This window comes from Stegodyphus dumicola, chromosome 3, assembly GCF_044657685.1.
Source record: "Stegodyphus dumicola isolate Sdum_Otavi_A_Nest chromosome 3, ASM4465768v1".
Lineage (NCBI taxonomy): Eukaryota > Metazoa > Arthropoda > Arachnida > Araneae > Eresidae > Stegodyphus > Stegodyphus dumicola.
This window is the reverse complement of record NC_140770.1, coordinates 32,254,188-32,268,782: the sequence shown is the minus strand read 5'-3', so window position 1 is coordinate 32,268,782 and position 14,595 is coordinate 32,254,188. Positions and strand designations below refer to the sequence as shown.

Genomic DNA, 14,595 nt, shown 5'->3' with positions numbered 1-14,595 from the left:
TTTATATTAATAAAAGGAAGTTATTTTGTCTCATTGAAAATGAATTTTAAAATTCATCCAATTTGAAGTACTAAGATCTAAAAAATATATGATTCTGCAGTCATTTTTTGTTATTTAGAGGTAAAAGATCAGTAATCAATTGGTTTTCACTGAAAAAAAAAAATTAAAAAAATTGTGGTTTCAGGGTGCGACCACTGCACGTCAAAGGGTTAACCTCACATCTTCAAATAATATTCATGTTTCTGGGAACTCATATAAAAAATTATCACATAGCATTTTAACAATGACTAGCTGAATCGTCTCTATTTTTTATGAAACCCATAATGAGCTCTGAGAACAATACATATATTGCTACTGTAAATCAAATATTTAAATAGGAAAGGATATTTTAAATTCTTTCTTTAAAATGATTGAAATGAACGTATTTTGTAGATTTGTTACTTTTACTTATTGTAATCAATCGACTACTGTTGATCAGCATTATCAGAACCCATTGACATATGCAGTTTCTATTATTAATTTTGTAAGAAAATGAAAAACTTACTACGTTTTCTTGTTTGGCAGAGGCTGTTGACTAAAATTTTATGTCTCAAATGAAAACACAATTTAAATTTTCCAACACTTTACATTTTTATTTTTGCATCACATAAAAGGGACACTGTAAAGGAAAAACAAATTTTTAACTACTACTTCGTGAGTATTACAATCTCTGTCCATTTCTTATTTTAGACTGTAACATTAACTGATGGCACAGAAGGCCTAACTCTCTATTTTTTTTACATGCCCATCTTGATGTGAAGCTGAAACATAACTATTTATGCTAAGTAAGTATGCCCTCCTGAAACGTTATGGCTTTGACATGTCCCAGTCAGTTAGAGCTGACTCTTTTACATTTGTGTAGTAATACCTTATTATAAGATATTGCTGATATACACATTATTGTTTTATTTCACTATCGGATGTGCAGTTTTTTTAATATGTATTGTAACTTAAGTATTAATGAAGTAATTACATACATGGTAGGAATAATGTATGTTTTTTTAATATAAATTTATATTTGTTTAATATTTTATGCCTTTTAATTTTGTTATTAAAATTTTCAGATATATTTAAGAGAAACTTGTTGCAATTTGTTGTTCCTGTGGAACTGATACCCATAACAATTGAAGTACTGCATAAAATTGAAAAGCATCTTGAAAATCAAGAGGAATTTTCAAAATTTTCATCAGAAATTACTGAGGTATTTGACACTTTTTTATTATAATAAGAAATTTTTATTTTTTTTAAATTTAAAAACTAATCAATTTAGTAAAATAAGATACTTTTCTGTTATTATGACTGAATTCAGAAATTTATGTATGCGTGTACATATATGTGTATGTGTTTGCACACATATATACAAACACAAATATGCGCATTTCTGAAGCTGGTATTGACAACAGAAAACTACCTAAAATAATTCATATGAAGCTTATTTAAATGCTAAATTCATTGACATCCACTTTGTATAATATATCTTAGAATTTTTATTTTGATGCTGATAAAAATTGAGAGCAAAATGAGTTTTCTCAACTTTACTATTAGTTGCAGAAAAGTGCCAGTAAGTTTAGGAATTTTTGTTAATTCTAGATATTAAGATATATTTATAGGTTGGTTTGGTTTATGCGATTACGGCAAAGCTTCGAGGGCTATCTGCCTAAGGGGAGGGATGCCTTGGGGAAACCTCGAAAACAACCATGCAGCCAGCTCATTTGTGGAATTCAAACATCGGATTGAACTACCAATGTTCAGCGACTTTACTGCTTGACTGCTGGTGGGCCAAATATATTTATATACGTGTTCTAGATATATTAGTTATAAAAGTTATCTTTTAATGGCAAATATTTTTTCTGGTGTTAGTTAAAAAGTTATTGCAAGTATATTTAATAGACTGGAAGAAGGTATTAAAAATATTTTCCCTTCATAAATATTTGGTCATTCTAAAGTTCTCATCTGCACAATAACTTAACTTTTTTATAATCATGATATTTGATCCCAACATCTTCAGTCACCTTTTAAACCCTCAGACCACTCATTTTTTAAACAAAATCGCTTTAAAAATTGTGTATTTTTTGTTTCATATTTGAAATCTACATATCAATTGAATTGGAAAACTTTATGCAAATATATGAAATTTTGCAGGCAATCAATCCCATCTGTCTGGGGGGGGGGAGGTAATTTAAAGTCTAAACACTGCTCATAATGTGTTACTGACGGTTAAACACTGAAACAGCATGATACACTTTTAATAGAGGAAAAAAGGTATGACAATGTATGTTGCCCATAGAAATGCGGGATAAGCAGTCAGAGAGTTAATTACTGCTGTATATTTTTCAATGTTATAATTACAATTTTGATGCTTTTGCAGATGATCAAACATATCTGAAAAGTGATACAAATTGTTTTGTTAAAAATCATCTTATTAAAATGGTAAATTTTGTTTTATATGCATTAATGCAACTGATAATTTCAATTGTTACACTGTTTTCTCCTTGCATTTCTAAATTTAAATCAATTAACTGTGACGTAAAATCTGTAAGAAACACTAAATCACTGACCTGAGTTTCACCTTTTATACATTCTTGATCTTACTGTTTAATTTATTTATTTGAGTAAATAAATCATGAAATCATTGTAGAAATTTACCTCTTCTCAGCCACCTAAAATCGGTATGGAATAATAATTCTGGTTTTTCTTCAGTATATTGCAGCTGAAAGAAATGCCATTTGAAGGAACTGTCTCAAATGAAATTAACACTTTTGAATGCAATGTCGATTATTTCGCTAATATTTAATCTTTTACTGGATAATACTTGTTGGTGAAATGTCTAGTGGTAGCTCAAAATCTTTGGAATATGTTATCATTTTGGCATCAAGTTTAAATCCATTTACGCAGCCTCTTATTATTCCTGCTTCATCTGTTGTTACTGAAACTAATTTAAAAAGTGGTAATTTTAAATTAGTAAGGAATTTTTTAAAACGGTTAAATATATCTACATATCCTTTCTTCTAAAGAAATTACTAACAATTCTTCTGTAGATGCATAATCTTTAAAAATGATGTGAATAAAAATAAACTGTTTGTCACTTAATCTGTTGATTCTTCGCAAGAAAACCTGTTAATTAGATGACATTATATGACTAGTATTTTCTAGTATAACTAGTATTAGTAGTTCTCTAGTATTTTCATTCATTTTTCCGGCCCATTACATCACAGTATTTCAAGACAGTTGTAAATCTTTAATTACAGCATTAATTTCAATCTTTTTCTTAAAATCATTAAAAAATGAATTACATTTCCAAGAAAGTTTCTTTATAAATTCCCCATCAGAAAATGGTTTACTTTTCGCTAACAAATGGCTTTCTTTGAGTAATGCATTAGTCATTGCAAGTGGCTTCAGCATGGGCTGTTTGAAAACATTTTGCTGAGTTCTTAACCTGTTGAGGACCAGCGTCGCGTATGTGCGATGCAATGATTCCGTTCTTAACTAGCCCAGCATCACGTATACAGGAAGAACTCTGATCAGTCTCTTCAGCCCATCGTCACATATATATAACTTGACAACAGGACTTTTTTTTTTTTTAAATGCTAGTAGGTAGTGGTAAATAGTAACAGTTTTCACATCAGGTTAAGTCATATAGCTTTTGACCTTCATGTATGAGCATCAATTTCTATTCTGTGCTTCTGGTTTTGATAGATTTATTGGTGTAAACAAACTATGAACCAACTGTTTTTTAAATTAAAGGGACACTGGCATGTGTTTGTTTATTTCATTAGTTTTTTTTCCCCCTTAATTTTTATTCTTTGTGTTTTTCATTATTAGAATATGGGATAATGCATCCAGCTTTTTTTTTTTTAGAATGTTGGAAAATGCATCTAGCTGACTATAACGGGTGTAATGTCACCGAACTTCCATGATGGAAAAACTCAGACCAGTTGTCATTTTTTATTTTTATTTTAAAACTTAACATAGACTATCGTGGTTAATTAAAAAGTAACTTTGCAACATTATTACAGAAGGGAGAAGATATCAGCTTTCCGGATGCACGATACATCTTACTTGCTCGGTAAAAGCAGCTGTCATTGTCCTCTGTGTCGATTCTTGTTTTCAATTACTCTACACACAGCAGAATTATTAAATTGGAATTTAATTACCTGCAGATAATTATTGCTTAATTTTCTTTTATATTTCGTATTTGTAATTTTGTTTTCTTATGTGTAGTATTTGTTTTTATTCTTATAATAATAATTTTAGTATTGTGCATGTTTCGTTTATTTCTATTAATGCGATATTCTTTATATTAATATTTAGTATATTAAGTACATAACTTCAGAAATTGAGGTCAATATATTAAAACAGGGTTTGTACGGTCCTTAAGAGTCCTTAAGTTTTTTGGAAACGATTTTTGGCCCTTAAAAGTCTGTAATTTCGGCCAAAATTTTCAGAAGGTCCTTCATTTTAATCATCTGAAATTTCTGTCTATTTTTAGGACTGCCATTTTGAGTGTGAATTAACATTTTGGAGTAATATTTTTGGTGATTTGCTGACAAATATGATTATCTTTTGAATGGGTTCATGGGTTATAATTTGATCCTATTTCTAATATAAATGGTGGGATACTCAATTTTCTGAGCAAGAAGTGAAACATAAGCATTTCAAAATTATTTCACTTTTTCTAATGAAGAGCTCTTAAACAACTTTTCGCTATTTGGGATGGGAATTCTTTAATTAAACTGTTCTAAATTTGGTGACTTATCAACATTTTGGCGATTTTAAGATCTGTTTCTATAGAAAATTTTAAGTCCGAGATCTAGGAATTTTTCGACAGTTTTTCTTTTAACATTGTGACATTGATAAATTTCATTTAAATAATGGTAATATTTTTGAATTATATTTATGAGATAAGTTAAAAGATAAGTTAAGAGATAAGTTTTTATTTTTTGATGTGATGTTGTAAAGTTCCATTTCGGCCTTTTATTATATGTGGCAAATAAGCGAGGTGTAATACTATAAAGCACCATTTACGAAACAGTTCTTAGCAAAAGCAAACTAGCTATGTAATTAATTAAAAATGATTTTTTAGTATTTTCATGGTTAGAGTTTTCCCCATGTAATTGTCTCAGAATATTTGGAATTCTCAAAATATTACATCAGTTTCCTCCAGTGCTTAAATTGCACCCTAGACCTGCTCTTGAACTTCTTAGTTTTGGGGATATATCATAATTCTACTCAGAGCCCTAAATAAGAAAGCTGTGGCACTTCTTTTTGTACCTGAACAAAATTTCAGTAGAAATTTGATATCGAAAATTTTATTTTTAGTAATAAAATTGTATTAAAAATCACTTATTCAATTTTAATTTATCTTATATTTTAAATTTTTATTTAAACTATTTAATTGCTTTAAGTATTAATTATTGAATTATTTTAATAATTAATATTTAATATTTTAATTATAAGTGATTTTATTAGTCATTTTTATTTATTTACTTTTGTACCTCTTTCCTGACGGTGTTCCACGGGGCTTCAGCACATCTAATTTTAAAGATTAAGCCCTGTTTTTCTCTATAAAATTAATTTTACACTTTTTCCTCCGATTTTTTTTGGGGGGGGGGTCAAAATATTTCTGGCTTAATTCTGTTACAGAATTGATAGGAAGTGTATGAATTGAATTCTATGAAAATGAAATTAAAGTGTATAGTCTTTGACTACTAATCCATGTTTTTAGTTTGAATTTGACTCTTCTTGTCATTACATCACTTCGAGCTGTAATTGATTTTATTAGCATAAGCCTATTGATATAAGTTAACCAAAATGTCTGGGAAGGCTTCAAATTAAAAAGACGCATAAATATTTTGTTGATTATTGTTGCTACAAAACATAAATGTTTTATAACTTTTAATGTGTAATTATCCAAATATAGTTTAAGAATCAATGTCATAAATTACATGTATTTTAAACAGTGAAATTTTATTATTATAGATTGAGATTTTCATAGGGCCTTTTTTAACAAATATTGTTAAAAAATAAAATTTAATAGCAGCCATGTAAATCCATAATGACTAGGTTATCTTATACCTAATTTAATTGCTTATAACTAACTGCTTCCCCTTAAAAATTATCTCTGCATATTAAAGGGTGTTATTGCCTTTCATTAACCCTTATCATAGTCACAAGATAAAACACAAAAATGTAAAATTTCATGTAAAACTTATTCTTCTCATCTAGTGAGACTTAAAATAATGCAAAACAACTTATCACCTCTGCTGCTTTAGTGGCTTATTAAAACCTTAATGTATATTAACTGAGTCACAACCCCTGGAACTCTACACAAAGCTACAACACTAACGGCGTCGGCTGAGGCAAACATTGTTGTTTGCACATAGGTTTCCGCGCTCTCGGCGCTATCGTGGAGTATCTATGTGCCGATTTTCGATTTTATGATGTTTCAAAGGTGGGTGAAGCTCGAAAAAGTAGTTGCATATGATAAGCACGATGAGGCAATGATGGGCATGTCCAGTAGGAATGTCTATGGCGAATAAATTGGAGTGTCGACAGATACCAGTGTGTTACTGCTGTAGCCGATCGACCAAATCAGGCGGAGTGAAGTGCAAGTAAGGAGATAGCGGTACAGTGCAAAGCATAAAAAAAATGCCAGTGATTGCATAAAAGTCTGAGAGTCTATGTGTGACATAAGTAAATAGCTAAATCTGACTAACGGCATCAGACAGAGCCCAGCTAACTTTCAGAACTTGTCAACCATGCCTACATCAGGCCTTTCAGGTTTATTCTGATTAGCAGGTCTTTCTCTATGTAAGCAGCAGCAGTGACAACAGCCAGTCTGTTGTGAATCATGCTTATTATGATTTTACTTCTCAATTTAACCTGTGCCGCTTGACATAAATACTGATATTTACTAAAGCTCTAGACTGAGCAAGTATGTGGCAAAATGAGATATAAAATAAAATCAACATAAAACTAACTGTTAGTAAAACGCAAATAAAATATCACTTATCTCCTTTCAAATATGTTCAGCTGTTATAGTTGTAAAATATATAATACTCCTTGATAAATTTCATGTATTTTATTCTCAGACTTAATTAAGTCATGTTTAATAATAATGCATTCTACTTACGGATCTTTTTATTTATAGGATGGTATTACAAAAGTGAAGTTCAGGCATAGATAATATTTTTAATTGAATTTATTCAGTTCCCATTCGCTTATAGGCCCTTAATTTTTTTCATTAGTAGTCCTTAAAATTCCTTAAAAGTAATTAATTTCCGTGTGCAGATATGTGTAGGAACCCTGTAAAATGTTGATTTTACATGAATTTTATAAAATTCCTAATTTTTTATTTTATGGATGATGTTAAGTTTCATTGTAAATCATCATCCATTGGCTGTGATCAACCAAAAATTGCTTTGTGATTAACTAATTGTCCAATCCTGATTTATAGGATATCTTAAAATATACATTCTCACTGTAGCCAATAATTTACTAACTTCATGAAACAAGTTGGAACTTGTAATGTATTTTTTAGTAAAATTTATAAAGAATTTTATGTTGCATTTTTTGCTGAAGATCTCTACTTTTTTTGGGCACTAAATCCCCTTCCGAAGTAACATTTTTCTTTTTTTAAGCTATATGAATTTTCTTTTGTGTAGTCATTGTATGTAAGTCCCCCTCCCCTCCATTTCATTGATCAGTGTGTTATTGAAGAATTAGGATAAAAATGCAAATCTGACTAACTGATTTAACAAATTGGTACGAACAATATATTCTTGTAAGAATTCTATAACGTCATCCTTTTGATTAGCTAATAAGCAGTACAAAATGTTACTTTTGAACACTTGGAATATTGAGTAAAATTGTTGTTGTTTTGTTTGGCTATTATTTGCAATTGTGCATTGTGACAAACACCTCATTTTTTCATGTAGTCATCAAGGATATTGCACATTTATGATGGGTCATAAATGTTTCAATAGGTACTGAAATTCCTCAATACCTATTTTATAAACTGTGGTACCTTGGACAGTGAATCACTACGTTAGTACTTCTTTGAACTTAAATTTTTTTCTTGAGATCTTAAAAGAGTTAATGTTTAGTCTAGAATGATCTAGCAGAAAATTAAAAATCTCCAAATGAAAATGTTGTTATACAGTGCAAAGTCCGAGATCCGGACTCATTGGTACTTTGACAATTCCGGATTTTAGAGCATCCGTTTAAATCTAGCAAGATGACATGCAGAAATTATAAAATTGAAAGTATGAAATAGTTGTTTATGAAATAATGAAACCTTTATGACTTTAAGGAATACAGAGGTTTAAAAAAAAAAAAAAAAAACTCAACATCTATTCATTTGCTTGTTTTATTAAACATTTCTTTCAGTGTAAGTTTCTTCACTTTTTGTTCTAATATTTTCTCTTTAATTTTATAGATAGTCATAATTTCCTGTTCAGTTACAGAGTTCTAGAGTTCAAATCCTTTAATTGGCGTGTTGAGAATTCCCACTAAATTGTCAAATGGCATTTCTTCATTCTCAACAATCTCTCTATCATTTTCTTCAGTACAGTCAAAAGTCGTTAATTCAGACACCCATAATCCGGAATGATCTATAATCCGGACCTCAAAGCTACAAACTTTCTTCGCATGCGCATAAGACCTTTACGGCTGCGAGTGTGCGCATGCACGTTTAATGTATAACGGACGGTATACGCTAAGCTAAAATTATCTAATTATTTAATGTTGCAGATTGCGTTGTTCCTTAATCTTCGAATTGGATCCGACTTATTATTTTTTGCAGACTGTTAGAGCAATTTTATAGAAGTAAGCTTGAACTTTCGATTATGTCAAATAGAATTTCCGATATATATTTACTAATATGTAAAGGATCTACAAAGCGAAAGTATGTTTCGAAGTCCATTAAACAAAAGTGGAATTGCTGCAAAAAATGATCTAACCATTCCGAATACGGGGGGGGGGGGACGACGTGGCGTGCAATGAATTGGAAGTTGATCCGTCAGCACTATCCTTATCTTCAGGGTAGATGTTTTCAAGGCCGCGGGCGCACAATGAATTGGAAGTTAATCTGTCAGCACTATCCTTATCTTCAGGGCAGATGTTTTTATTTTATTTGGCTTATAATTCCTTACTAAATGTAGTATTTCATCTCGATTTACTCCGTCTTTGATATGATTTAAATCAAATTCCTCGTCATTATAATTCACTTCCGATAAAGTAGAAAGTGACACAGAGGTTATTAAAAACGAAAAAATTTCGATTGACAAATTAGTCAGTATTCTCGACACAGCAATTATAGGACTTGAACAGCAGAACTTTGTAACTAAAGAAGAAATTATGTCTGTTTATAGAATTAGAGAGAAAGTATTATCACATAAAACGAAGCAACTTAAACAACTTACATTGAAAGAAATGTTTAATAAAGTAAACAAATAAATATTAAGTTTTTTTTTTTTTTTTTTTTGTAAATTTTGATACCCTTTAGATCATAATTGTTCTTTATTTCATAAATTATGGTTTCATATTTTTAATTTTATAATTATTTATTTTATGCCATCCTACCAGATTTAAACTGATTATCTATAATCCGGAATTGCCAAAGTCCCGATGAGTCCGGATTAACGACTTTTGACTGTATTTGTAGCGCTATTTTCTGGATTAACACCCATACTACAAATTTCGCTTATCGTTAGTTTGATGATTGGGGCATTGTGATCGCAGTGGCAAATTTCTGTTATACAACTATTTGCAGTTCCAGATCTGGACTTCGTCAGACTTCCACAATTCCAGATTTGGAATTTTTCCGGATATTAGATCATCAGTTTAAATCTAGTAAGATGGCATGTAAAAATAATAAAATTAAAGATATGAAATCATGATTTATGAAATAATGAAGCATTTATGACCTAAAGAGTATCAAAATTTACAAAAGAAAAAAAAAAAAAAAAAAAAACCTTGATATTTATTTTTTTACTTTATTAAACATTTCTTTCAAGTTGTTTAAGTTGCTTAATTTTTTGTACTTATACTTTCTTTTTAATTCTATAGACAGACATAATTTCTTATTCAGTTACAAAGTTCCATTGTTTAAGTCCTGTAATTGCTGTGTCTAGAATTCGGACTATCTTGTCAATCGAAATTTTTTCTTCTCTCCGTCTGTAGCGGTATTTTCCGGATTAAGAATCGTACTACATATTTTGACATCCAGTAATTGATTGATGATTGAGGAGCATTGTCATCACAGTGAAAAACTTCTTTTATATCCTCTTCGTTTATTACCACTTCTCCACATTTCTTTACAAAATCCGCTAATTGGAAAATTTCACTTTTGGTTTGTGATATCGGAAATCTTCAGGAAAACCTTCAGATTCGTGGCTATCATCATAAAATTTAGTTGTCGTTCACTATACATATTTAGCTATATATTATGAGATTGGCAATTAAAGACAATTTGTTCCGCTAAATTTTATCTTGCTTCTATCGCACACTGAGACAATTAAGCCTGAATTCTATTAGTTTAGTTATTTATTATACTTACGCCTATTTCTTGCACATGCTTAATGCTTATCTGAGTTCTGAATAAATAAATTCCCATATATACTTAAGGCTTATTGACGGCCGCCACCTGATGCAGTCTATTTGGGTCCTAAATTCTGCTACCAAGACCCTCCCTTTGTCTTCCCTAAATTCTGCTGCCCGATGTGGCCATATGAACTCTGACCCTTGTTCTGGGTTTATGTGAATAACAAATCAGTTATTCTTTATTCAAATAGCACTAAATGTAATCTTTTAGCCTATGAGTATCATTAACAAAATCTACTTTTAGCGTATGGAAAGAAATTTTTGTCAAATTTTTCATATGAACATTTTGTAGTGCATTTAACTTAAATCTGTAATCATTGCCAAGCGTAATGTCAACATAAAAGATTACCATGCTGTATCTCAATTACTAATATAAAAAACATTGTTTAGGTATCTCTCCATGAGTCATTACTCAAGTTGTCATGAGTTGATAAACATGCAGTTATGAAAGCAAAATATAATAAATAATGATTCGCCAGGTTGTTATCAGGGGTATAAAATATTGGTAGGTGTAAAATCAATGATGTATTGGTAGAATGTTTCAGTTTGAGATGTATGACTGGCAGCAGCGGAGCGAAATTATTGATCATAAAAATTTATGCTAAAATTATTTTTCTTCAATAACAAGGTATTTTATTTAGTGCCGAAGTGAAATTAAGAATTATGACTCTTTACATGTTTTATTATGTGTGGGGATGGCGGGGATCAAATGTGCATACGTACAGCACAGAAAAAAATATAATAAAATCTTTTAAAAAGTTGGTAGTGGCCTTTGAGATCCAGATTTTAGATAATTCTGGATATTGGACATCTGGATCTCGGACTTTGTACTGTATAATTTCCATTTATTACTATTTTTTCTTATACCTTCACGAATTCCATTAATTAGAAAATTTTGCTTTTTGTTTTTTTGATATTCAAAAGCTTTCAAATTTGAGGCTGTCATCATAAAGCTTTAACAATTGTTTGCTATACATTATTGGCAATGTATCATGGAATTGGTTATTAAAGATATTCTGTTTTGCTTCTGCCACATTCTGAGGAAATTAAGCCTGAATTATAGTATTAGTTTAATTATTTATTATACTTGTTTATATTTCCTACATATACTTAAAGCTTATCTGAACAACAAATCAATTACTGTTAAGTCAAACAGCACTAAACATAATCTTTTGGTGATATCATTGACAAAATTTGTCTTTTTGTGTATGGAAAGAAATTTCTGTTTGATTTCTTCTCATCGACACCTCTACATTTTGCAGTGGAGTTGGCTGAAGTTTGTAATTGTCACCAAGCTTAATGTCAACATAAAAGTTTACCATGCTGCTGATAAAGAAAAATTATTTTAGACATTCTTATGGGGGTTATTTCTCAAGCTGCCATGAGTTGACAGTCGTGGGATGTTGAAAGCCAAAAAATGATTCATTGGGTTGTTGTTAAGGATACAAATTACAAAGCAGGTGCAAAATCAGTGATGACAAGTAGAATGTTTTGGTTTTGAGATGTATGCCAAGCAAAATGGCAGCTACAAATCTAGATTATTGATCATACAGATTTATACTAGTAAATGATTGTGTTTCTGAAGTAAATATAGAGACATTTTATTTATTGCTGAAGTAAAATTAAAAATCAAGATCCCCCACTTTTGGCATATTAAACTGTCTTGTAAGTTTGACCCTATGATGATGATTCTTCTATTCTAGTTTTAATTACAAATTTAACAGTTTTTCTGCCACTCGACTAATGCATTCCATTATATTATTAAATGTCTAATTCTAGTGCTGTTAACAGTGAGATATCTGAGATACTGGTGTGTCTGCTTCCTCCAAGTTTTGTAATGCAACCAAACTACTTTTATGCTTGGTGTACTATCTACATCAGCGGTCGTCAACCCTTAGAACTTCACAGACCACTACATATATAGTTTTATATTTGGCAGACCACTAATATGAATTATTAAAAAACCCCTTAAATCAGACCTTAAAAACAACATATTAATACATAAAAACAATATTCAACTTTCCAATGCATGTAATTCTAATTTTCATGTGTTAATATAATTTTCAAAACATTTGGTGTTCAGCAGCATGCCTTTATGGAAATTCAGGCTACGCTCCTGATTATGAGTCACAATTAAAACACTATTTAACATCTCACTGATACACATATTTCTTTTACATTGAAAAATTATATGAAAAGTATACAAAGTCTTGTACAGAAAGCTTCACATTTCCATATCTCTGTAAAGGAACTTCACGAAAAGCAAGAACAAACCGGCAAACACAAAGCAATATTAATAAACTGAATGTGTGATAGCATATGTTTGTAATTCAAAAGGAAAGAAAAGTACATTACTGATAACAGCAGCATATCCATGGATGCCAACACTCCCTTTCAAATGTTGCTACATACACCTGCAAAAATAGCTAAAAAGTCACTAAAATCAGAAGGAATTTCGCTAAAAGTAGTAGCTAAAATTTAAAAAAGTATAATCTATATTCCATAATAGGTTTTATTATTCGTCATTTTTTAAACTGAATCTTCATAAAAATATAAATAACATCCCAATTTTTCTGCAGACTATCAAAAAGTTTTTATGGACCACCGGTTAGCGACTGCTGATCTACAGGAAACCACCATAATTCTGAGGCGAGAAATCCCTCCCAATGCAAAGAATTATGTGAAAAATATAGAAATTGAATAACATACATAAATCTTTATAAAAATGCAAAATTGTATATCATACTTACCAATCTTCTTGCAAAACAAGTTATAGCTATCTGTATTTAACAATTAACTATAAGGGTTAAACTAAAACAAATGAAAATATTAGCACAAAGCAATAAAAAAATAATAAATCATGTTCAACATAAATCTGGCACTTAAAGGTTAATAGTCTTCTTATTTGATTGGCAAAAGACATAGCTTGTAATAGGATGTTTAAGACCCCCATGCACAGTGTTTAATCTTACCATTCGAGCATTATTGCCTCTTTCAGGAAACACTTCTATTACTTGTCCAAGTTTCCAACATACCAAAGGTGTATTATTTTCTTTAATGAGAACTAGGTCATTTACATGAATATTTCTGCTAGGCTGTCTTCATTTGTTGTGCTGCTGTAGTTCGTGTAGGTATTTTTTAGACCACTGCTTCCAAAACCCTGGTTATATCAGCTGTGTTGCTATCTCTTCAATGGAGTCAATTGTATTTCAGTTAAATCTTGTTTTGGCATAGCTGTTAAAGGAGTCCCTATAATAAAGTGTCCAGGAGTCAAAGCTCTTAGGTCATTGGTATCATTATAGACCAGTGTTATTGGCCTCAAGTTAGATATACCTCAGTTTGTGTGATTAGAAACATTAGAAGTGAAGTTAGAAATTCTTTGTAAGTAGAAATTTGAATTCTAGCACTTTTTTTTTTTTTTTTTTTTGCATGCAGCTTCATGGATGTAACAGCTGCCTCCCATATACCACCATGATGTGGAGAAGCTGGTGGGTTGAATGCCAACTTTTGTGTTTTCACCTAACCAGATAACCACCTTTGAAACTCTGAGTAACTGGATAAAATAAACTTCTTCTTTGAGGATTTTATTTGAACCCATAAAATTAGTTCCGCAGTTACTTCTTATTTGTTATATTTTTCCTCTCCTCTTTTCAGAGCAGCTAGGAATGCTTCACTTGATAAGTCGCTGACAATGGATGTTGTTTCTATCTAAGCAAACAAAAATACAGCAGTAACATTTAATCCGCCTTATTCCTGTTCTCCTTTTCATCTTCACAACAAATGAACCAGCATAATCTATGCCCTACTTTAGGAGGATTCTGCTTGGAATCAATCTGTTAGAGGGTCTCAAATTAGATAGATGTTGCTGCTCTTACTTTGCAGCATTGTATGCATTCCCAGATGCATTTTTTTAAATTTAATCTTTTCCACTTATTATCCAAATTTTAGCCTTAG

The 14,595-nt window shown here is 30.6% G+C and overlaps 1 protein-coding gene across 1 annotated transcript in view; it reads left to right on the top strand.

Annotated features, from left to right (window-relative positions):
• The window catches only part of Cap-D3 (Chromosome associated protein D3), a 99,938-nt gene that overhangs the window by 69,193 nt on the left and 16,150 nt on the right, over positions 1 to 14,595 (top strand). Inside the window, exon 4 of the mRNA XM_085812716.1 lies at positions 1,104 to 1,240. Within this exon, the coding sequence (XP_085668842.1) occupies positions 1,104 to 1,240 (137 nt within the window). The remainder of the gene's footprint in view (positions 1 to 1,103; positions 1,241 to 14,595) is intronic.